This window comes from Empidonax traillii, unplaced genomic scaffold, assembly GCF_003031625.1.
Source record: "Empidonax traillii isolate 1590-97213 ecotype Southwest subspecies unplaced genomic scaffold, ASM303162v1 scaffold234:size820800, whole genome shotgun sequence".
NCBI classification, from domain to species: domain Eukaryota; kingdom Metazoa; phylum Chordata; class Aves; order Passeriformes; family Tyrannidae; genus Empidonax; species Empidonax traillii.
Genome location: NW_020955427.1, coordinates 10,526 through 35,430, shown reverse-complemented (window position 1 = coordinate 35,430; position 24,905 = coordinate 10,526). Strand labels below are relative to the sequence as shown.

At 42.9% G+C, this 24,905-nt stretch overlaps 2 protein-coding genes across 3 annotated transcripts; one reads left to right on the top strand and one right to left on the bottom strand.

Moving 5' to 3' along the window:
* The first annotated feature begins 83 nt into the window (after nucleotides 1-83).
* DNAJC2 (DnaJ heat shock protein family (Hsp40) member C2) lies at nucleotides 84-16,029 on the top strand. Its single transcript, XM_027888178.1, has 17 exons — nucleotides 84-164; nucleotides 660-850; nucleotides 1,407-1,482; nucleotides 2,394-2,492; nucleotides 4,782-4,923; nucleotides 6,058-6,138; nucleotides 6,885-6,950; nucleotides 8,719-8,810; nucleotides 8,911-9,032; nucleotides 9,922-10,071; nucleotides 10,354-10,442; nucleotides 10,529-10,598; nucleotides 12,063-12,247; nucleotides 13,428-13,528; nucleotides 14,473-14,580; nucleotides 15,250-15,404; nucleotides 15,909-16,029. The coding sequence occupies exons 1-17, from the start codon at nucleotides 98-100 to the stop codon at nucleotides 15,981-15,983; spliced, it is 1,869 nt and encodes a 622-aa protein (XP_027743979.1). The 5' UTR covers nucleotides 84-97; the 3' UTR covers nucleotides 15,984-16,029.
* A 45-nt stretch (nucleotides 16,030-16,074) lies between these two features.
* On the bottom strand, nucleotides 16,075-24,474 carry PMPCB (peptidase, mitochondrial processing beta subunit). 2 transcript variants are annotated; one of them, XM_027888179.1, is made up of 13 exons: nucleotides 24,377-24,474; nucleotides 22,382-22,522; nucleotides 21,997-22,083; nucleotides 21,403-21,532; nucleotides 20,824-21,022; nucleotides 20,071-20,150; nucleotides 19,390-19,502; nucleotides 18,624-18,767; nucleotides 18,055-18,218; nucleotides 16,869-16,954; nucleotides 16,705-16,793; nucleotides 16,402-16,477; nucleotides 16,075-16,306 (listed from the first exon to the last, which is right to left on the bottom strand). In XM_027888179.1, the coding sequence occupies exons 1-13, from the start codon at nucleotides 24,464-24,466 to the stop codon at nucleotides 16,242-16,244; spliced, it is 1,464 nt and encodes a 487-aa protein (XP_027743980.1). In that variant the 5' UTR covers nucleotides 24,467-24,474; the 3' UTR covers nucleotides 16,075-16,241. The 2 variants fall into 2 exon arrangements, with proteins under 2 accessions (XP_027743980.1, XP_027743981.1); XM_027888180.1 differs by having other exon boundaries at nucleotides 18,055-18,215.
* Between the last annotated feature and the right edge of the window lie 431 nt (nucleotides 24,475-24,905).

Below are 24,905 nucleotides of genomic sequence, written 5' to 3'. Positions count from 1 at the left end.
GGGTCCCGTGGGGTCTGTCCCAGGCCGGGCCGGGCCGCTTATGGCGCCGCACGCGGGCGCGGCCGCCCCGGAAGCGGCGGGCGGGCCCAGCGCGGCCATGGCGCTGCTGCGCGGCCCCGCCGGGCTCGGGCAGCGCTCCGCCGTGGCCAGGCCGCTCTCCGCCGGTGGGTACCGCGGGCACCGCCGCAACGCGGCCCCGGCGCCTGCGCTGCAGCGGGGGAACCGCCGCGGTCTGGGGGAGCTTGGCTGTTCATTTGGCTTTAGGCGTGTTGCGCCTTCCCCGGCGCTCGCCCCGCTCCGCGTGGGAGCAACAAGTGCGGGGTCGCTGCCGGAGGGGAGCGGGGACGCGAAGAGATCAGCCCAGTTTAGCGTGGCTGCCGCGGTCGTCGCTCCGGGGGCAGCGGGGTTGTGTCTGATGTGGCCGGACACGGGCGTGCCTTCAGCTCCGGAGCCCCTCGGAGGGTGCGAGGGCTCCGCGGGCGCCGGGAGGTCCCGTCTGGGGGGCACGGCTGTGCTGGCTCTTGGTGCTTGTAGAGCCAACCAGGAGATTTGGCGATCTGTAGCCTTGTGTGATGCGGCACCTTTATGGGGTTTTATTAAAAAATAAAGGGGAAAAAAAGGCACAGAAGGTGAAGTTGCTCTTGTGTTTTTGCTTGTAGCGTCAGTGCTCTGTCAAGTGGAACCCGTGGGAAGATGGTTTGAAGCGTTTATTAAGAGGAGAAACATAAATGTTTCTGCCTCTTTCCAGGAGCTGGAAGATGAGAAGGAGCTTTCTGAAGAGTCGGGGGATGAAGAACTGCAGCTTGAAGAGTTTCCTATGTTAAAAACTCTCGACCCAAAGGACTGGAAGGTACTCAGTCGATACAGATTGGTGTCAACTGTTTTTGCCCATTGAAGTTATTTGCCATTCCCAGCTGCTAAAGAACCCTTCCCACCCCCATCTGAATTGGTTTGTGTCCCTTAGCATTATATCTGGTTTGTGAAGGCAAACACATCAGGATAAGATCTTAGTCTTGAGCTGCTGCTTTTTATTTTACCGCCTGAAAGTGTTAGAAGTGTCTCTTCTCCCTGTCACCACCTTACCCTGGAATTACGTTGGCATTCTTAATATTAAAGACACCAATTCAGTTTTTCAATAGTTGAACTTTGTGGTGCTGTAATACAATTTGGATTAAGCTACTTGAATTTCTGCAACAGTGGCTTAACTTATTGACACTTACATATTCAATAATTATGGCCTCTGCAACAATTGCTCCTGCAGCCTTTTCCCAATACTTATTGAGAGGGAAGAATTCTCCCTCTTGCTTTTAAAAGGTGAGGAGGAAAACTAGCTTTCTGCATGTGTTGTGACATTTTAGGTTTTATTTATCAGTGTTTATTAGGCTTTGTGGGTTTTTTTCTCTCAGAATCAAGACCATTATGCAGTTCTTGGGCTCGGAAATATCCGATACAGGGCTACTCAGAAACAAATCAAAGCAGCTCGTAAGTACTTTACCTTCATAAGCTTAACTTCTTTTTTCAAATGTACACCACTGTTTTTCACCTGAAAATACCTGCATGTCATGAGCAAGCTTTTTACTGTTTCACAGGCCTAAAAATGCCTCCTCATGATGCAGGAGCACGTGTAGGTGCTTGGGAGTGTTTTGTGGTACTTGCACAAAACACATGTTGGGCTTCAGAACTTTTTTTTCTAGAACACATCCCTCTGCTTTGCAAGAGGGATGCAAGTGCTTAGTGGAGGAAGAGTTAAAAGCACTCTGAAGATTGTTGAGTAGCCTTTATGAGACAAGCTGGTGGTGTGTGAGTTGACCTTGTGAACAGTTTCCAGTGTAACTGTGCTGGTGTGAGCAGAATCACTCTCCCTGGATACTCCTGAATGAAGTTGGGTGGAAATTAGAGAATTACCAGCTTACATGGGAAATTACGTTGCCTCACGCACGTGCTGGTTGTCAGCACCAGTGTATCTTTGATTGTTTTCAGTAAACTGACAGAATACTAATTTTTCATTATCTGAACTCCTATTTTTTTCATTTTTATTTTTTCAGTTTTGAAGCCAACTGTACACTCACAGTTGCTGAAGCACTTTGCTGTGCACAATACTAGAATAACTCCCAGAGAATCAGTACTTCTTCAGGTGTTGAGGTGGAATAGATTTTCTGAGTTGTGGTTGTTTTACGTCCCAGCAAAGATGAAATAATTTTAGTTCTGACAATAGTGTTAAATCAAAGAAAAGTCATTAACTCATACTTGTTTTCTTCCAGATCTGAGGGTTTGTTTTTTGATTTTTATTTATGTATGTAATCAGAGAAATATCAGTTGGAATTGCTGTATTCCTTTTTAGTTTGAAATGTTAGTGATGAGGCATTTCTAAATGCAATGCATCTATTCGCTAGATAAATCCATGGTTTTGAAACATCATCCAGACAAGCGAAAAGCTGCAGGGGAACAGATAGGAGAAGGTGATAATGATTATTTTACATGCATAACTAAAGGTAAGCAATTCATCTCTCTTGTTAGATATTCTCTCAATCTGCTCGATAATGAGAAACATATTTTTTGTGCTTTATTAGGTTTGTAAGGAATTGTTAATGATTAAAAAGCTGGAGAAGGTCTTTTTCATTTTAGAAAACTGCCTCATTTTGAATTGCATTAATATAACTTCCCTCCAGGTAGAAGCAGAATGGGAATGTAACACAGACATTTGGCTGCTGTGCCAGCTGGTGGCAAAATGTGGCACTTGTAGCAGCGCTCGCTCAGATGAACCACAGGAGGTGTCCCCATACCTGGGATAAACTGGAGTGTGATGGAGCAATTCCCCTAAGGCACCACCAGCAGTTGGAAAATAGGAATTCTAAGCAGAACATCTTTGATTTGATCCAGGATATCAGTTTCTTCAGCTGCTCATTTTTGCCCTCAGATGAGCGAGTGAACTCAACTGAGTGACATTTCCCATTGGCCTGTAGAGGTGGACTTGGCAGTGCTGGGTTAATGGTTGGACTCGGTGGTCTTGGGAGTCTTTTCCAACCTTAATGATTCTGTGACCCAGAGCACCACTGCTGGCCAATTCCAAAACCCTAGGGACTGTTCTAGGTGTATGACTTAGGTCTCTAGAAATGCTTTGGAACTTGGCTTTTCTGTTTATTTCAAACACATTCTTTTCACTCGATAAGGCTGAAGCAGGAGGAAATCTTGGAATTTGTCTTTCTAAACTTTCTTCTCTGAATGTCTTCTTACCATACTGGTTAGTATGCAATGTTAGACAAATTGATGTTGTTTTCAGCCTCCTTTAGAGTTGTCAAAAGGAAAAAAATTGCCAAAGAAAATTTCTTCTCTGTAGTTGCTGTCCTGTCAGAAAACTGTCAGATATCTATAATGAGAACCTGCACCTGAATTTAGGAATTGCTCTGTGTTCTACATACACAGAGCAAAATATCATGGAATCATAGAATCTTCCATCTTAACTGCTTACAAATCCAAGTGTAAGGATAAACTGAAAGGAAAGCACAAAGTAGCAAGGAAGAGGAGTAATGCTTCCAGGCAGCACTTTGGAGGAAGGAAATGCAGCTGTAGGAAAGAGGGGTGTGAAGTAGGAGGAAGCGGTAATGGAACGGGGAGAAGAAACTTGGAAAGGCAGGAGTACATAGGTGAGATTCAGAACTGGATCTGACAAAAGAATGAGCAAGAGATACAGAGCTGGGGAAACTGAGCATGTGGGAGTAGAACTGGGGATCTGTACAAGAAGGGATGTCTCTTGAGTGGAAGAGTAACCAATGGATGTGCACAGAATTTCTTGCATCAGGAAAATGGTATGAGGGTTACTGAGGCTCCCGGCTTTCCATGCAGAGGATAATTGAGGTCATTTAGAGAATAGAGGGAGAGTATTTAGAGAGAGGGAAGTCCCTTCCCAGAAGGGAAGGGCACACTGGCAAGCAGCAGCTCATTGGTGGCCACTTGCATTCCTTCCTCTCTCCACTAACATGTGCAGTGAGATCAGTTTACAGAACTGCAGAGCACCGAGGTCTCCAGGTTATCACCACCTGGTTCCAACTTCATGGGGCAGCGTTCTCTGTCCAGGGATGCAGGCACAGAAGCCCATGAATAATCACAACATGAATTTGATTCCTTTGACTTTTCACTCTTACTGAAAAATAGTGGTCACTGTAGAACTGACAGACAAAGTAACACCACCTTTTCTTGTGAAAAAGTAAGAGTTTACTGAAGCTGTAGTGTGGCTGATTCCAGGATATAAGATTAGTACGTGATGCTCCCCAACTTTGGGCCTGTAAGAACAGGAAAACTGGGAGTGTGTGCATGTTTCGTCCAGTAACTGTGTGGTGACTTACATCCTTTCCAAGTCTCGGTGCAACTTCATAATGAGCTGCAAAAATTCCAATGAGTGGCTCATTTTCCTGCCAGTTCTGACATCATATTAACTCAAAAACTGCTTTTACTCTGTGCATTAACAGACCTATTTTGTCAATTTGTCTGCAAGGACCTGGTGCTGGATAAAAGCCTGAGGATGTCAGGCCCAAACTCCCAGTGCCTAAACCAAATTTACTGCTATAAAAGTATTTTAAATATTACATGTACATCTCAGTAGTTAAATGTGTTCTTTTTCATAAACATTTTCCTCCTACTTAGTTGAACAGGAATAGACAGCAGTGCTATTTGATGACACTGAAATAATTAAGTATCAAGCTGTACAGAATGACAGATCAAAGGCAGATCTGACAGCATCTTTTTAAACATTTAGAACCTTATGTCTGGTAACTTTTTTTCAGCTTATGAAATATTATCTGATCCTGTGAAACGACGAGCATTTAACAGCATAGATCCTACTTTTGATAACTCTGTACCTTCCAAAAGTGAAGCAAAAGAAAACTTCTTTGAAGTTTTCTCACCTGTTTTTGAGAGAAATGCCAGGTAAGTCATGTCGGACTGCCTCTGCTTTTGCTGGAGAATCAGCATTTGCAAACTCTTCTGACTTTGTGTTTGTAACAAGAGATGTATTAATTTGCTAGAAATGTAATACAAGTAAAATAGTGCAGTTCTTTATTATTTCATTTTAAAATAATCTGAACTGTCACATTGGTGTCATTGAGTTTGTCACATGAGATTTAAAAAAAAGATCTGTTCTCCTCTCCCTGCTGTCCTTTTTGTGCAACACGTTGTTTCATCTTACAAAGACTTCATATTTTAGGTAATTTTATGCTGCTGACTAAAAATTACTTTTTGATGTTTTTCTTATGAGAGTGAGACATTAACAGCAGACAGTAGTTATGTTCACAGTTTAGCTAGTTAAAAGAGAAGATAAATGTAACTATCAATATTTGGTGGTTCTCTTTTTCTGCATTTGCTTCATGCTTGGCAATTAACTTAGCATTAAGGGTGTCACAACAGAATCCTGTCTCACCTTTTCCCTGTATGAAAAAGAAGTGCCCCACTGTGTGAGGCCCTTTGCAATGTTTTGAACAATAGTTATTTCAAGTAGTCTTATCAAATCTTTGATCAAGTACTCCAGAGATTCAGACCTGGTTGTCACATGGGCTTTTCCCTTCTCTGCTTGGAAATGGATGCTTTGTCTGCTTTGTTGTGGAACAACAAATTCTAGAGCCTATGGAAGATTTCCTTAGGAAAAATGCAGTGGAGGCAGAGAATGCATTATTCCCTTGTGCTCCATTAGAATGTGTGAGGGTTCCTGTAGCCTGCCACAGAGCCGAGTTACTCACAGAACATTTTGTCCACTTTCTGTAAGCTGCTCTCCCAGAGGAATGTGTGGGGAGAATTCAATATCTACAGAGATAGTCTGTGCTCCATCAGGTCTCCTTGTAGGCACAAGGCAGGAGGAGGTTGCTTTTCTGGGGGAACTCCACAAAAAATGCCCAGTCTGGAGGATGCCTAGGAGGAACTGGCCTGTTCTTTTCCTCTTTCCTGGTGCCCCTCTGTGTTGGTGGGAGGGAACCTCCAATTTGGTATTTTGATTCTGAATTTAACAAATGCCATGTTAAGAAGTAAGGTTACACATATTATTTCTTGAATATATCCATTTATTTTCAGGTGGTCAAATAAGAAAAATGTACCTAAACTTGGGGACATGAACTCCTCATTTGAAGAGGTAGATGCCTTCTATTCCTTTTGGTAAGTTAGCTGATGTCTCTGTTCCTGTTCACAGTGTTCAAGATGTGTGATATGAAGGGCTTGCAGACCCTTTGGTGTGGGGGTTGTTGGCTGTGTGCTGTTCTGAGCCAGTAATGTCATGGAATTGTCCCACAGCCGTTGGTGCCTCCCACAGAATGAGCTGGCTTTCTCCTGGCTACTCCATCCACACTAAATTCTTGGTTGCAGCAGGAGCTTCTGAGCACAATGGCTGTGAAATGAGCTGACCCACAGACTAGAAGTTCATCTCACCTAACTTGTGTTTTTAGTGGAGATGTCTTCGGTGTTTAAGCTCCCCTAGTAAAGGGAGATGTTTCTAGTCCAGTGAAATCAGTGTTTATGGTCTGACTTCCCTGCTAAGTACGGGTGCTCACATGAAGATTACATTAATTTCTCTCTCTGAACTCTGCAGACTGCACTGCATCTCCATTGCCTGTGATGGGAGCTCAGACAGCTGCACTGTAGATATTTAGAGTTGGCAAGACTGATCCCATCCTGACTCTGTCCCACAGTACAGATAGGTGTAAATCAATACTTTCAGGAACATCTTGTGCTTTGAGTAAACACAGTGGAATCACTGTAGGTGCAGTATCATTGTAAATTATGTATTATAAATTATAAATAGCAGTATAGTTGGCTACCAAATCGTAATAGGAAAAAAGGTAGATGATTTCTAATAGATTTGCTAGTTTTTCATTCACGGGTTTTTTTCCTTTAATTTACTTTAGGTATAATTTTGATTCCTGGAGAGAGTTTTCCTATTTAGATGAAGAGGAAAAAGAGAAAGCAGAATGGTATGTAAGTAAAAAGAAATGTGGCAGGAGACTGAGAGATGATACAGCAAGATTTTCCAATTGTCTCTTAGACTGTAAGTCACAGGAAGCAAGGTAGCCAAGCTAAGTCTGCATTCTACTCTCCCAGCTTAGGAGCCAGTCATGGACTTGAACTGGACAGACTGGGCTTCTGTGTCTTATCTGTGTAACTGAAGCAGTTCTTGGTTGCCTCACAGAGGTGTCTGAGGTGCTTTGAAATGTGTGTTCAGTTAAGTTCAGACTTGCAGTTCCAGCCAGTCCTGAGCACAGGTTGAACCTGGAGCCAGAGCAGAGTGGATGAGTAAGCAGGTATCATTTCTCTCTTACTCTTTAACTTGTACTGAGAAAATGATACTTTATAGAATTTGGAGAGATGAGTTTCAGTTGGCTTGATGTTAATAAAAAGGGTGTATTTGGTGATGTAATGATAGTTGCTGAATTACTCAGACTCAGAAAATACATTCTATTTTTATCCTTCCTACAGTTCTAAACACAGAGTGTTCAAGTTGGAGCACCAAATCATTTAGTCTAACACACATTTCACAGGATGCAACCTTTCACTTACTCATCCTTGTATAACCCTAACTTGCATTGTATGAACTTCTTCCAAGTTTGGATATAAGTCAGTTTTGTATTTAGATTCAGTGGCTGGCTTGCTTTGTGCTAGAAGCTGACATATTTAGCTGTAGGTAGGCATTCATTTCTCTTCTCTAGTGCCTCTTCCTGCTGTTAAATTTTCTCTCACTGTTCTCTCTCCTGTGAAGATTCTGTGAAGGCACTGTAATCAGTTCCACCTCACTTGTGATAAATCACACAGATGAATCTCTGCCCTTCTCATTGGAAGGGTCTTGAATTATTTGCATAGCTCCTTTTTTTTCTGGTCCTTCCTGTCATTAGTGTCCTTTTGTAAAGACAAGTGGTACCTTAGTCTGCTCTACTTGAGAGAGAACTTCATTTCAGCAGCTGTTCAGATGGCCATGATTCTTGTTACCCTTCTTGCCAAAGGTGATGTTGTTCATGTTTTAAAGCTTCAGTCTACTCATATTAGTCTCCTACTCTGTTATGGGGATTGTTTTCTTTGTTCTGAGGTATGGAATCACAAAATGCTTTCGGTTGGAAGGGACTTCAAAGACCATCTGGGTCCAGCTGCCCTCCCCTTATATTTTTGTCCATATGCTTGTATGGATGAGACTACAGACCCCCACTAAAAACCTGCCTCTTTCTTGACAGCACTGACAAATATTTTCAGACTGTTTAGTCAGCCAGTTTTTCATCTGTTTAACCTGAGCTGTATTCTGCTGGAGTGAATCTGGCATGACTTCATTAGAGTGTCACGGTGCTTTGTGGCAAGTGTTGTTTCTGTGCAGATGGGTGACATGGCCTGTATTCTCTAAAATTAGATAAACGGCATTGCTTATATTGCTACCCTTTAATTAAACATTATACCAGCATTTCTGTTGTTTTGCTGAGGTTTAATGTTAGGTAAGCAAGTGGATTGCATTTTGGAAATAAAGCCCATGATCTCATTCCGTGCAATGACAGATAAGCAGCTTGGTTTGTCAGGTTTATGTAACTATGTAAACACTTAGCATTTTTTACATGAGCTTGGGGCCTGGAACCTCATTTTTTGAAGTCTATTTTTGAAGTATTCACAGAAGAGCATCTGTGTGGGGGAAACTCTAAAAGTTTGTTGATGAATTTCTAAGTGACATTGTAGGGCATCAGCACTGAACTGTGCTTTCCCTTCTAGTCGAGATGAAAGGAGGTGGATTGAGAAGCAGAACAGAGCTGCCAGAGCGCTGAGGAAAAAAGAAGAAATGAACAGAATTAGGACTCTTGTTGGTGAGCACACAAACTGCTGGTTTTTAAAGAGAGATTTGTTAGCTACTAGTGGAAATCTCCTGGTTTTTTTCTATACATGATGCTTCCTTTCTTCCATCAGACAACGCATACAGCTGTGATCCCAGGATAAAGAAATTTAAGGAAGAAGAAAAGGCAAAGAAGGAAGCAGAGAAGAAAGCAAAGGTAGAAGCAAAACGAAAAGAACAAGAGGCAAAAGAAAAAGTAAGTTAACGACTTTATTTGGATTGAAAAACCCTGGATCATTTACACCTGATCTACTGCTTCAGCTTCTAGTTGTGTCAGAGGCTACTGTCAGAAACACAGTGGGGTTTAAAGATGCATTGTCTTTGCCTGTGCAGCAGGCAGTGCAAGACTGACAGCCTTTTGAGAATGAGACGGAAACAAGGAATGCAGATCTGAAACAAAAAACTTTCTAAAATTGAATTCTCTTGTTGCATGCACTTCCTCTAGTTTCGAGGCACGTGTTAAGTTCTGTGCCCTACTTTGCATAAAATGGCCGTGGCTGTTTGCCCTGTGTGTGTGGAACGGGAGTGGTCAGTTGTATGAAACACTTTGAGGTAATGCAATGTATGTGATTAATATTAACAGTTTGGAAAAGATGGCTTTGAAAGTATAGGAGTGAAAGGGAACTGTAAGATGTTAAAAAGTAACCTAAAAGACGGTGCTGGGACACTGCAAAATACTATGTTAATAATGATTCAGAGAAATGCTGGACCACTGCATTTTTCCAAGCTTATATTCCTGAGGCAGCCATAAGAAAATTCACACAGTTTCGTATCTTCATTGTAGAGGAAGTGAGGATTTATAACCTGGGGGTCCTCACAATGCATAATTAGGGTACTCAATTAATGCCTCAATTAATTAATTACTCAGTTCCAACTGCTATATGTGTCATCATCTTCCTTCACAATTCTTGGAAAACCAAACATCAATGTAGTGATGCATTTTAAAACAAACTCCACCAAAACAAACAAAACTGTATCCAAACCAAAACCAACACATTTTAATATTGGATGACTGAATGGCCTTGTAACAGTGTGATTTGTTGAGGGTTTTTTACTTGTTTGGGTTTTTTGCCTTTTGGTTGCAGCAAAGACAAGCAGAATTAGAAGCAGCACGGTTAGCAAAAGAAAAGGAGGAAGAAGAAGTTAGGCAGCAAGCATTACTAGCAAAAAAGGAAAAAGAGATACAGAAGAAAGCAATCAAGAAAGAAAGGCAAAAACTGAGAACAACGTGCAAGGTATTTAACTATAATTACAGTGAAATACAGGTTACATCAGCGAAATTACTGTGTGTGTTTAGATTAGAATGTACCACATGTTTGCTGTCCTTATGGCTGGAGATGGGTATGGAAAGTGGGTTTACTAAAAACCAAAGTGCTCAAACACATACTTAAACAGTTTTGAGACCAAATAGGTCCAAAGACAGCAGTGGCTGAAGGATGCTGTGTGTTAAGCCTTTGGCTGAAGGAACCGGACAATAAAGTTCAAGAGCTCTGTAGAACATGTATTTCTGCTTCCAGAACTGGAATTACTTTTCTGATAATGAGGCAGATTGTGTTAAAATGATGGAGGAGGTCGAAAAGCTTTGTGATCGCCTTGAGCTGGCAAGGTAAGTCCTCCTGCTGCTGCTTTCCGCTCCTTTTGATACCCATCTTTCCACTAGCTCTCCGTTGTAACTTAATAATTTATTTTTAGTCTGCAATGCTTGAATGAAGCACTTACATCCACAACAAGGGAAGGAGGAAAGGCGGCTGTAGTAAAACAGGTAATTATGCTGAGTGTCAAATCAAAATAACTATGATTTGTGGAATCAACATGACTGAATGAAGTAAGATACAACATAGCTGCTGTGGAATCCTGCTTGTTAAACACAGTGTCAGGGTCCCCAGGCAGTGTGATCTCTTCTCCCTTTTACGCAGTTCATGGCTGGTGAAATTAATCCACTTTTATTCAGAAACAGTAGAGGAATTTCATTTTGCCCAACAACAGTTCCCTCAAGGGAAGGAGGGCAGTCTTAACCTATTCTGTTATGCAAGAAAAATCCTAGCCTAGTATCCCTGACCTGGGGCTAGATCCACAAAAGGACTTCAGTGCTGCAGGCTGTAGGCACTGGAAGGGCCAGTGGTTTGGATACCAAACAATGCAAAAAGCAAGACACTTGCAATTGAGGTTTACAAAACTCAGCAAGGATCTGCCTAAACTTGCCAGCAGGGAAAAGCCATTTGGACTAATAAGGCTGAACCTACATCCTGCAGAAAAAGTTGTTTTCTCTCACCCACTGTGGTTTCACTGCTCTGAACTTTCTTTCCTGGTGGGGATCTGCCCCCATCCCAGGGTCAGGTTTACTCGCCAGTCAACTTGAGTCCCTCTTGTTCTTCAGGGGACTGAATTCAATCTTCCATTCTCCAGGAGAGTGTTCCAAACACAGGACAGTCCCCTTTCTGTCTGTTAAAACTATTCCATTTCTGCATTAATAAAAATTACCTGCCAGATAACTTTCCTTTTGCCAGAAAGATTTTATCTGAGACAGAGAGTGAGAAATCTATTTTGGGCAGTATGCCAACAGGGGTCAGTGCACAGCTCCTTTAATATTGCCTAGACTAAACTGGGAAGCAGATAATTAAAGATGTGTCACACCACCTTCTCGCGATGTGATTACAGGTCACAAAGATGTGCAATGAGTAACTTTAATTCTGCTGAACTGCTTGCTAACAAACTACACCTGGCCATCTAACTCTGAGTAAACTCTAAGCATTAACTGCAACAACCCAGATTTTAGTTACTAACTTACTACAACTGTTGTAACTGAGAATTTCTGACATAACCAGGCTTAGGGAATCGGTGTATTCAACATGGCTGTTTCACTGCCCTCACTGGTCACTTTAGGCTTTTATTACTTTTGTGGATCTGTCCCTCTAAGTCAGGTGTTAGCCTGGACATTCACACTAGGGTCTGAAGTTTTGCTTTGATTCTGGGAGTTTTCATATAATTTCCTAGGGAACTTGTGATGGATTTCTGAACTCCTAATCTGGGGTGACCAAATTTATGCGTGGGATGGAGGGAAACAATACTGGAGCAGATAAGCACCTCCATTTCCTTTTGAATCATGTACAAAACAGAGATTAAGTAAAATTCAAGGCTCAAAGCGATTCCAGAGAGAGGGGTTTATGTCACTGTGAAATGTAAAAATTAAATAAATAAATAAATAATGCTTATTTACGATCCTTAGATAGAAGAAATAAATGAACAAATAAGGCGAGAGAAAGAAGAGGCAGAAGCTCGTATGCGCCAAGCAACAAAGAGCTCAGAAAAGTCAACCACTGGTGGTGGAGGGGGAAGCAAAAACTGGCCAGAAGATGACTTACAGTTGTTAATTAAAGCTGTGAACCTCTTTCCAGCAGGGACTAACTCAAGGTACTCCTCGGGATCGGTGCTAAAATCTCTACTAACAATTTTTAATTAAATAACAAGCATAATACAACTTACTTTCAGACCAACCTAAGTACGGTGTCAGTATGAGGACTGCCTAAATTTCCTACTTTTCCTTGACTCTTGAGCAGCCACTGGTTTGTTTTCCCTCAGTACCACGCTTCACGTGTCACTGGAGTTGGCTCTGACTCTGTACCTTGTTTCCCCTAGACTGGGGCCTCAGTCCATTACCAGCATGGTGCTGAGGTGCATGTTTGCACAGGGCTTACTCTAGGGTTGGCTTGAGTCATTAAAGCAGAGAACAAAACTGGAGCAGTGATGGGGATGCAGCTGGGTAGGAATACAAGTGTGCAAGGTACTTCCACAACGACTATGAGGCTGCTTTCACCTCTACATGGTAGGAGGAAAACAAAGCTGGGGGAAAGGGGAAGGTTGGGATTTACAGAAAGCAGCACTGGCAATCAGCTTACTGATGAGCATCAAGGAGTATGCTTTAAATTCTGCTCTTGCCCAGGAATGAAATGTCGTCTTCTACTTGGGATTCACAGATTTGAGGCCTCAATTACAAGACACTGAGGCTTACTTTAAAAAAAAAAAAATAAAAGCTGCCATACTCTCTAGAGATGATACCATTGCCTGTGCAGCTCATCAGTCAGTGCTCAGAGAACACAGGCCTAGACACCATCCTCCTGTCTGTTCAGGTGCAAATATTGCTTTCCATTTTCTAAGAATGCACTAGGAATAGTTCTGGGGCTATGGGGCTGTTCTAGCTCTCTCCTGCTTACCCTTTACCTGATGTTTAGGCCTTCTGGGGGGCAGTGGACACAGGGCTGGTAACTTCTCAGCCCTTGAGTGCACCCTGCAGTATTTAATGTCAGAGGTGTCCGGGGAGTTCAGGAAAGCAGCAGCTGAGCAGAATTTTGAGGATTAGAGGTTTGCACTCACCTACATTCTACCCCATCCATTTTCTGTATCGGCAGCACTCCCACTGACTGAATTCTTCAGTTAGTAACTGAAACCTTTCCAGAATAGTTTACCTGACATTTTATATGCATTTAAGTATGATTATACTTACTTAGGATTTGATATAAAATGTGTGCAGGAGCTTGACCATCACTTGTATGAAGATAAATATGCTGGTTTACCTTTTCTATTCTTGCTTTAGGTGGGAAGTTATTGCCAATTACATGAACTTGCACTCTACTACTGGAATAAAACGAACAGCAAAAGATGTCATCAATAAAGCCAAGAGCCTTCAAAAGCTTGGTATATATTACCTTATTTTTGCAATAAGATGTTCTGTATGCTTCTGCACAGCTGCATTTTTTTTTTTTAATGTCTTTGTGTTTCTGAGAAAATCTTCTGTATATCCCCAAAGAAATGTAGTTCAGATGGAAGACTTAGAGGAGCATTTATGTGATTCAGTGTTTTCAACTTAATGGGTTTTGTGTAAGCTACCACCTCCTGAGTGACTCTGAGGAACAGTCTCACTGCAGCTGGATGCTCAGATGTCTGTAGGCCACATGCATTGCCTGGGCTCAGCTAGAGACAAGTGGGCCTCTGGAAAAGCTCCCTACAAAGGCAGGCATCTAAAATAAATGGAATTGATGAAGCTCTAGAGATACTTAAAAAACACCAGAGTAAGACACCTAAATTAACTTGGCTCATCTCCTCTTTGAAAATGAATAATAATAAAATGATACATGAAGCTTAGAGAGCTCTAGAATAAGGTCTTAAGGAAATTACATATTTCACAACAGAACACAAAAAAAAATTGCACAAAGTTGTCAAGAGGCTTCTCCATTCCAAACCATCTGCCTGAACTTCCCCAGTGTTCCTGCCCCTCTGACATGCTCGTACCCTGGGTAATATGTGAGTTTTGTGCCACAGCCCTGACTTGAGAGAATAATTCTGCTGGATTTCTCTGAAGTTGCAGATTCAGGCTTAAGATTATATGGAACAAGTATTTCTCTGAGCAGTATAAAGCAGGATAGGGGTTGGAGAGCCTGACACTTTGAGCAAAGTTTATTGGACCCTGAAAGATTTTTTATTTTAATCTACTAACCTCTTTACCATCATTTTAAAGGAAGTAGGAATAGTTCTAATTATGTGATTATTGTAAACTAATAATCTGCTACGTGATGTTTTTAGCATTACATGGGGCTTTGACTGTTGCAATAATTTTTCTCTTCCATGTCTGTTGCTCATAGACCCTCATCAAAAAGATGACATAAACAAGAAGGCATTTGACAAATTTAAAAAAGAACACGGTGTGGTGCCTCAGATGGACAGTGCTGCCCCCTCGGAGCGATTTGAAGGTAAAGCTGAAAAGGGAGCTCTTCTTGCAGACTTGTCTCCCCTGTGCCTCTTAGAAAGAAAGTAACCCAGACTCAAGACTTGCTTACAAACGCAGTAAGTGATCCAGGCTCTGTTGCCAGATTTCAGGGTTTCTGGTACACACAATACACCCCACAGTGACCTACACAGTGACAGTGAAATGTTTCCTGGTGAGGCAACAGGTTAAGTCCGGTGCTGAGATCATCACTTTCAGGGAACAGCAAGCCTGAGGGGATGCACTGAGATACAGGATCGTCATACAGCTAACTTTTGGTCTCCTGTGAAACCCCAAATGTCCCATCAAGTTTTCCAGACACTTGCAGAAGGCTGTTTCCTTACTGAGTGTTCCTTACTGAAATGCAAAAGGAAAAGCTACATTGCTGCCCTAGTGCTGTGGCTTAGGAGGGCAGCTACAGCAATCTAACACCCGGCTGACAACAAAAGACGCTCCCTCCTAACTTCCCTGTGCTTTATCTTAAGATCCTGAGGGCCACTTGTCCAATCAGCTTCGGGCTTGGTTGTTTCTTTGGGGCTTTTCAAAACTGCATGGATTTTAAACCAACTAAATAGATTTTACAATACTTTCGTAGACTTATAGACTCTTTTATTAAATATATTTTTCCTACTATCCTTTTTGCATCTAAAAACAGGATCACCTTTAGATTCATCCCCTTGGACTACAGAAGAACAAAAACTTTTAGAACAAGCATTGAAGACTTATCCAGTAAATACTCCTGAAAGATGGGAGAAAATAGCAGCAGCTGTTCCAGGCCGGACAAAAAAAGACTGCATTAAGCGATACAAGGTAAGGGACCTCACCTCTCGTGAGACTGCCATCAGCCCAGGTCTCGATAGAATCCTTTGCTTTTACTGTTGCACTGCCTACCAGAGATTGCATCTGACAGCAGCAAACTGATGGAACCTTATGGAGAAACTTTTTTTTATTTTTGGTAACTCAACCCCTAAAGAGCTTTAAGGACTAAATGTTCCTCGGTGAAAGTAGTGGCTCTGGAATCTGGGAAGGAAAGTCTGTCTCAGGAAATCTGTCTTACAATTTGACACCAAGCTCTTGTAGACAGCAAAGTCCTATCCCGATTCTGCTACAGAGGAGGTAGATGAGCATTGACCTTCCATCAGTTGATTTATTCCTAAGAGAAATTGCTTCATTAAACTATGTAGATTTCTCACTATGTTGAGAGCTAGAGTGTTTCACAGTGAATATATGTAGGGTTCAAAACTGTAGCAGTGTTACCACGTTCAATGTTTAATTAAAATGTTTGGTGTGGTTTTTTTTCCCACAACTCTCCAGGAACTCGTTGAAATGGTCAAGGCAAAGAAAGCTGCTCAAGAACAAGTGATGAATGCTACTAAAGTCAAGAAATGACTCTTACTGACAATCTTTGTTTTGTAATAAAAATGCAAATACTGTACGTGTTTCCATTCCTTTTTTCAGTATACAGACACAGAGGAGTGGCTGGTTCTTGAGATTTAATCTTCTCAAATACAACTCAAAAGCTTTAAACGGGTGTAGTTGCTTGGTGGGGGGGGAGGGGGTTGTTGTTGTTGTGGGATTTTTTATTGGTTTTCTGGTTTGTTGTTTTTTTTTTTATAGCTCAAATATACTGAAAGTTCTTGTTATTCACTACTCACGGCGCCAATACATGCCACTGCAGATTTTGCTATACTCTGGAAGTTGTTCAATTGGACCTGGAAGTTAAAGAAAGTTGGCCATGACACATGTTCAGCTGATAGTGATTGGTCTGGAGGGGTTCTGGGAAGGTAGGGAAACTTGAATCACATACCGACAGCAGCAACTGCAGGATGCTTATCATAGATGTACTTTGTGCAGATATCTCTAATAGTCTGGGCATCAATAGCCTAAAAGGGGTAAAAGAGACGTCTTTGTTACCATCCCATCCCATCTAAAACTGTGACCTTAATTTTGTATAATCCAGGGGAACAGGCAACAAAACACTTCAAAGTTTTCTCAGCTGGAAACAAACATTTTGTCACCCAGGAACAGTCCAACTTCTATATTGTTACTTTCTGTAGCAAATAATTTTGTCAATGCCTAATGTAAAAGTTTCAACATGACTGCCACTTACATCAATTCTTGCCTCAAGTTCGGGAATTGGGATTCGGCGCTTATAACACAGCATTTGTCTTCCAATGTCTTCACAGATTGGTGTAGACCCTAAAATAAGCAAAAGTATGCTTCAGTTACCAGCCTACAACTCCACAAAGAATAGAAAGCTCTCATAAGTCTCACCATCAAGTTGTAGCAGCATATTTGTCTTCAGAAGATTTTTTGCTCGAGCTACTTCGTTCTCTGTAACACTTGTGCAAAGTCTCATCCTGAAAAACAGTTGAAATCCAAAGGCATTAAGTAATAGCAACCTGTAGCACACAAGATTGCCTGCAATGAAGAGGTGCACAGACACTCCTGCACCTACCAGGCGCTTCTCCTCTATAGACAGAGCTGGTAGGAGAGTTTGGCATTGATACAAGGCACAGGATGCAAAGAGGCAGCATAAGAGTAGGGTTTTGGGAAGCATGCCAATATACCCAAAAGCGAGTTTTTCCCCTTAGAAGAGCTGTGTTTTGTTTTATTAAATGTATATTTTGAGCCAAGTGTACTTGTTATGTTGAGAATGGGTGTTGCTAAGAAAACAAGAGCCAAGCAATCAGAGGTAATTAGCTAGAAGGCAATCCATCACTTCCCAGCTCTTCTATTTTCCACTCTGTATAAGGAACATTTCATGAGGACAGGGGGGTGCATCAAATATCTCAACAATTGATTCTTGTCCCAAAACTATTGGTATCTTCTTTGGTGCTAAGCTGCAGTAAAAGGACAGCTAAAGTCGTGCCTTTTTTCTCCATGAGTTATTAAGAGAGATCTCACAGAATAATGGTAGGGATTTATGTGATTAAAGAAACTCTGTATTTTCAAGATTTTTTTCAACTTCAACTTTGTTTCAACTTCATCCACTTCAAATCAGTGCTCTTCTATAACATATGTCTGTTTCTAATCACATCTGCAGTTCAAGCTTTACAGTTGCACCCAGGGACATACTTCAATAGATTTAAGCCTCAGATGCATGAATATTATCTAGAATCCCAGGTTTCAAAATTCCATATGTAACAGCTCAAAATCCCCCACCATATGTACTTGTACAAGGAATGCTGTTATATCAACTACAGCGCCTGGTCATTCTTCCAGGGCAGAGAAAGAAAACAAAACCTAAATCTTAAGCTATTCACTCCAGGTAAGGGTGCCACAAACTGGCTGCTGGGACTCTGCATTGGGTGCCAAAGTTTAGAATTTGATGCATTTGTGTTTTTCCAGATGAGCCTAAGCAGAGAAACAAAAATACTCTCTTTAAATTGTTTATATCTTTTTAATTTGCATTCCATCACTGAAAACAATCTTTTTAGAGAAACAGTTGTTAGCTTACCATTCTTTCTGAACAAAGTGCACCATGTCCTGAATAGTAGATGGCTCACAGACCATATAGAGTCCCCACAGGCCTGTGTCAGTATAGCAGGTGTTGAAGGACTGGAAACTGTGACACAGGTTACCATGGCAGGCAATCTGAGCAAGTTTACTGGATAAATTCTGCTGAGGCAAAAGAAAACGATACTGTTTTATGAAGCATTTTGGAAGCTTCCTATTCATCTCCCTGATTGATTTCCTGCTTTCATTTAATGGTGACAGAACATGCAGTACTATCACAGCCCAGATTTAAGCCAAAATCATAAAGCTGCTTAGGTTCAAGAAAGGGACAGTTACTGATACCCATGGGTTCTGATGACATGCAGGTATAAAAGAACATCCTGCTTTCGATGAAGACTGGCAAGACCTCAAGTCACCTCTACTTTGGTGGTTTAGAACCACTTCCTAAGAGTATCCTGGGGTAACAAATTCTCTCAGATGCACAACTGAACCCTCTCATCTGCGCTGGCAGTACCCAAGTCAGGGAGGTCTCGTCATTCAGAGCAGGAAGGTGTTTGCAGGTTCACTCACCACGCCTCCTCCGAAGGAACGATCCCAGTTACCTATCAGAGTATTGGCCACCATGAGTGGGATTGTATCCGGGTCTGACCAGCCAGCTGCTTCCACGGCTATGGCCAGGTGCGCCAGGGGCATCTTGTCATCCCGGATTCGAATCTGTGGAACAGAAGAGAGCAGCTGTAGTCCAACCTGTACACAGTCAGGTACATGGGAAGTTGAATATCAGAAGACAGACTTTTCCATTAGACTGGATTATAAAGCGTGCAAAGAGTCAAAGCACATGAAGCTTAATTTAACATCAGCCTTAACTAGTCTTCCCTGAGGCGATTTCAGAGGATTTTGCCAACATACACAGAGAGAGCATTACAAGTCATTTTACGACTACCAGCAGTGAGGAAATCTGATGACTTTACAAAATCTGAATAGGGATGAGACTAGAACAAGGATGCCTTGGTTCTCTCACACATCATTTAAATGAGTGGTTCTCAACAAGTGGAAATGTTCCAACACCATGGTCAAGGGGATAAAAAGAAAGCAGCAGCAGGTATAAGGGACGTAATCCTCCAGGAAGTGATGAAGCATAAAAAGTGGTGGCAATGAGGCTTATCCAAGAAAGGACCCAAAGTACTGCTTTGGAAAGCAGCTACTCCATCGCCTTCACTGGGGGCAAGAAACCCCTTCATGTGCCAAGTCTGTGTCAGAGCAGCCCTCTCTCTTCAGCAGAGAGCAGTTGTCAGGGGATGTAAGGGCCAGCTCACAGAGCCACCCAACAGCTTACCTCACTACCTGTGAAGCTACAAGGTGGCAGGGGTGGCAGTCCTCCTTCTGGAGCAGATGGCAAGTTACCAAAATGGCACTTCGCTAGGTCAAGCAGTTCATCATGACACACCCCTGAACAAAGGTATTTCAGATGCTTCGTGATGTTACTCTGTAAACAGTTCACTTAAATTGTTGCACACTCTAAAGACTCAACCAAGCAGTAATTCATTGTGCCCCCACTTCAAAACCTCACTTTTGGATTCCTCCCACCTCCCTGTTACACAGAGCAAGATCATGATTGCCCATCCTGAGTTCTCTCTAACAGCCTTCCATTGAAACTACGCCAAATCAAGCTGTTTGCTCTCAGTTTCAAGCCTTAATGTTATTACTTTGTCTCTGCATTCCTTGCTACTCCCCTTTTCACACTGAACCCCTTTTAGGATCCTCCTTTCCTTCCCACATGGAAGAATGACTTTGGCCTCCAATTCACTTCTTGTTACCAATTTAAGGTTTCTGGAATATTACTGGGAGGAAAAGGGAACAAAAGCTCAAAGGGTGTGAAGGCACAAAACACACAGGGCTAACAATGAACTTCCAGGACCTACTGAACAATGGGTAATTCATCATGTTGTTCCCAGAGACTTAGGCCATGGTCTCAAGCACAGTTTCACATAATCCAGGGTGAATATCCCATACTAACCTCCAGCAGCAGCCAGGACCATTCTGGGTCCTTTGTAATGTGTTGTTATGTACTCCACCAAGTCATTACGATTTATGGATCTAGAAACAGGAATGGAGACATCATTACTGTGTCAGTAAAACCAACTAAAGCAAAAAGAGGTAAACGTATAAACCAACAAAATACCATAATAACTAAATGTTCTGCCAGTACACAGAACAGGGAGGCAGAAAGCTAAAATAAGGGTGACTTCCTAAAACGGAAATAGGAACTCGATACATTTTGCCTTTTAAAGCCCTTCCAGCTTCCTGAGAAGAGTGAGAATTACAGCTCAGTCAGGTGGAGACCAGGTGCACTAATGATCTCCTGTTCCTTTGAAAGCAGCACATTTGGCAGTCTCCTGGTCTGCACTGGTCTAAACAAATGCTGAAACAGCAGTGCAAACACAGTTGTGCTGACAGTACTGCCTAACATGTGATCAACTGGAAAAAGAAGCCTTTCCAATTTTGTGTCAAATGCACTTTTAACAAACGGGAGAAAAATATGGCAAAAAACAATGACATGCAGAGGACACCTGTAGTTCACATACCCTTTGATGCCTGCATACAGGGGAACTAAAATAATAGGGGGATTCTTCTTACTGTTATATCCAGTGCAGAGAACAATCTCAGCTGTAAAAATGAAAACCAATGCTGTTCCCTATGTTTTCAGATTAGTCTTTTCAATATATAAAAGTTATCACACAATTAAAGACAGACACAAATTTGGACATACTTGATGTTTTCAGTGGGACCTAAAATTGTCCGTCCTAGGGCTGTTTTCTGATAGGCTGTGGCATGAAGGTAATCAAAGACAACTTCCTGCAAATTGGTTTCAACCTCTTGCATCTCCCGAAGGATAACTCCCCGCTCACGCTCAATCTCTGCTTCTCCCAGGGTGCTGTTCTGAATTATGTCAGCAAGGATTTCCACAGCTAAGTGAAAATAGAGATGGAGATGGAAATGCAATGAGTATTTTCAGACTGCCAGAAAAATCCAGTTCCAAAAGTGAAGCCCACCCCAAAGACCAAGTGCTAACAAAACTTGCAAAGGGACGAAAGACTTGCAGGACAGGAGAAGTCCAAAAGGTATCTTATTTTGGGACTCTGAAGAGAAAAATATTTTCAAATATCAGCTTCACTGCTGGCTGCTTTCCAAACCTGCATTCTCACATTCCTGTGAAGTTCAAGAGAGGACTTTTCACCCAGGAAGGAAGGGACTGTAACACTGCAAAAGCAACATCCTGTGTCATCTCCTTGGAAGCTGGACAAACACTTTGTTCTTTGCTGATTTTCCAACGAATGAGAGCAATTACCTCTTGGTAAGTCTTTTGAAAAAGCCTTGGCATAATACACAGTTTGTTCCCTGGATGTATACGCATTCAGATGAGCTCCCATGTTCTCAATCTCTAGCTCAAGGTCTAACTGAGACCTCTTTTTTGTTCCCTGAAATAGAACAGTAAGAAAATCACATTAGACCCTTCAGTTCACCTACCCATCATTACTGCTTCATGTCAAGGTCAAGATCAAGAAAAAGAAAAAGTCTTCTGGAAATAAACTGGCATACTAACGTCTCCAAACTTGAAAATCAGATATAAATCCTACTATGCTCCCAAATGAAAATAAAAAGCCAACAAACGAGTGACTGGGTGTCTTCTAAGACTATTTATTTCAAGACGGTAGAAGTGAGTTAAAACTAGAACTGTGTAATCTGTAGTTGTGTATCAGCTACACAGAAACAGGACTTCGTTTTCTAAAGGAAACCAAGGTCTTAGTTGTCCATATTTTTTTTTCTCATTTCAATTTGGAAAATTTATTTATACAATTCTGCCAAAGTTCTTATCACTGATCTTTAAAGATAAATAACTTAGAAATCTATTGTAAACTTCTACATCAATATTCATATTTACCTTGAAAGCCATATGCTCAAGGAAGTGAGCAGTCCCATTGTTCTTCTCATTTTCATACCTGCTTCCAGCATCAATCCAAAGTCCAACCTCAACAGAGAAAAAAAAAGTTATTTTACCAGCTAAAAGCTTTTCTGTTTTGCTCTGTGATCTACATTTAGATTTTCAAGATTTTTAAATGGCTTTTTCCTTAAACAGAGCAAGTTTTCAAGAAAAGGATAATTTCCATCTTCACAAAAAAATCTAATCACAAATGAACAAAAACCTTAAGGCCTCTATTCCCTATCTTAGGTTTTAGGATGAACTGAATGTAAATGCAATTTAGTTCCACAAGGAAACGAACACACGTGAAGAGTACAAAAAAATCTTCCCTTTACAAGTTACTTACTGTGCATGTTGAGAGTCCAGAGTCTTCAGAAGCTACTTGCAAGCCATTTTCCAACGGACTCACCCTGGTCTCAGGAACATTTAAGATTACTTCCGTGGCTGCTTTGGAAGCTCTGAGCCTGCCCGTTCCAACGTGCACACACTGTAAGAAAAATCAGTCATTAAGTTATATCAGAAGATGCTCTTCTGAACAGTGTATTCCTGAACTTAAACATTACACTTGTGGATCTTTTTTTAAAGAATGCATTCAAAGGAAAAAAATTCAGCACTTCTATTCATCACTACTTCACATCAGGGATGCAGTAACCTGAATCCAAAAAAAAGCCCAAAGATTACTAAAACTGAGGAGATGCACCTGCTGCCTTCCAATCTGACACAGAAGCATGTTACTAACATCAGACAGCCATGCTCGTTTCCCAGCTCTGCCAGCAAGAGCCTGCAGGACCTTGGATATATCCTTTACCACGTGGAATTCCTCTGGGAACCTGCTTTCTAAAGTGAAGTGAGATACAGCCCAAGGGCCTATGTCCAGGACTGCAGATCAGTCACCCATTGGTCAGAGACTTTGAAACTGCTACCTCTGAAACAATCACCCGGCAGTTACGTCACATTAAATCAGAGTGGGGCAGAAAAGAAGGGATGATGTAGGTTAAAAAGGTTTATTGCACTTTTTCAACATCAAGAAATGCAAATCCGTATCCCAAATGCAAACTTCAAGCAATCAGCTATTTCAAAGACTACTATTTTAAATGTATCAAATAAAAAAAGATTTCCTTCTCCATATAACTGCCTTAAACATGGAAGTACAAAATCCAGCTCTCAACCCACTCTCTTCCTGGAACACCAGTAGCGAGATCTCTTGAAACATATATTTCAGAATCAGAGCACAGTTCAAGTTTGAAGGGATGTCTGAAAGTCCCCAGTCCAACTTCCTGCTCCAAGCACAATCAGCTACAGGGTCAAGACCATTTTGCTCTTTGCATTTGGGTATTGAAAACCTTCCAGGATGGTGAGAAACTGCGCAGTTCTGTCTCTGTAGACAGCCTGCTCCACTGCTTGACTGCTTCACGGAGAAAAAGTTTTCACATATCCCATTTTTCCTCTCGTTTCAACTTATGCCCACTGCCTCTCATTCTGCCACAATGCCCCACTGTGACAAGCCTGGTTTTGTCTTCCTGACAACCTTCTCATGGGTTTAGCAGAGGTCCTTCTCACAGCTCCTCCCACAGGTCCAGTCGAAGCCATGCCTTTTGCAGGATGAACAAGTCCCAGACCCTCAGCCTCTCCTCACAGGGCACCTGTTCCAGTCCAGTTCATCTCCGCTGAACACACTCCAGTTCAGTGAAACACACTCCTGAAAAGTGCAAACTAATTGCTCCCTCTGATCTACGGGCTGCTCCTGCCTGTGCCATCCTGCCCTGCTGCTGGACACTCCAACAGCCTCTCCCAGAGCTGCTCCCCGGACACTCAGCTCCCACCCTGGGCTGATGCAAGCGATTGTCACTGCCCGCCTGCATTACAAGGAAGGAAAAACCTCTAACTGAAAAGATCTTCCTCTCCTGTTTCCAGAAGGAAAAGCTTAGGCTTCAAACTGGGAGGACAGGGGAAATGACAGAAGGGGAAAATGACACAGGGGAAGAGCTCTGGGACCGGGGCCTCCACCGAATCAGGGGAAGGAAGGAGGGTGTAAACGCTCGCCTGAGCCCCCTGGGGCGGGCACGGGCATGGGCACCAGCAGCAAACCCTGGGGATGCGCCCGCCGGGTTCGTCCCGCCGGGATCTGTGAGGGGACGACCGCGCCCCCGCCTCGCTCGGGCGAGATCACAACTCCCGCCCCACACCGCGGCCCCGCCGCGACTACAAACCCCAGCGTGCACCGCGGCCCCGGCCTCCGGGCCCCCGACCCTCTCAGCGCTCGCCCGAGCACCAGCGCACGGAGCCGCCGCGGCGCCCGCGCTTCCCGCGCCTCCCTCCGCTCCCCGTCCCGCCGCCTCACCCGCTCCGCCGCGCCGGGCGCTCGCCCGAGACGGGTGGACCAGGGCAGGATGAGCCGCCGGGCCGCGGAGCGCGCTGCAGAGGCGGCCATCTTGGCGGGGGCGGGCGGGGCTGTGCGGGACGGGGCGCGCAGGCGCGGGGCAGTTCCTCCCTCCCCCGGCGGGGGGCGCAGCGAGAGCTCCGTGTTCACCGTGCCCGGGAATTGTGAGGGGATCGGAGAATGTCCCGAGTTCGGAGGGACCCGCACGGATCATCGAGTCCAAATCCTGGCCCTACAGAGCTCAGTCCCACCCTGAGTGCCTGAGAGCGTTGTCCAATCGCTCCTTGAGCTCTGGCGGGCTTGGGGCTGGGTTTTCACAGGATCACAGAATATGCTGAGGTGGAAGGAACCCACAAGGAATATCGAGTCCAACTCCTGGCCCTGCACAGGACCATCCCCAAGAGTCACACCATGTGTCCAACAGTATTGTCCAAACACTTCTTGAGCTCTGTCAGGCTTGGTGCTGTGACCACTTCCCTGGGGAGCCTGT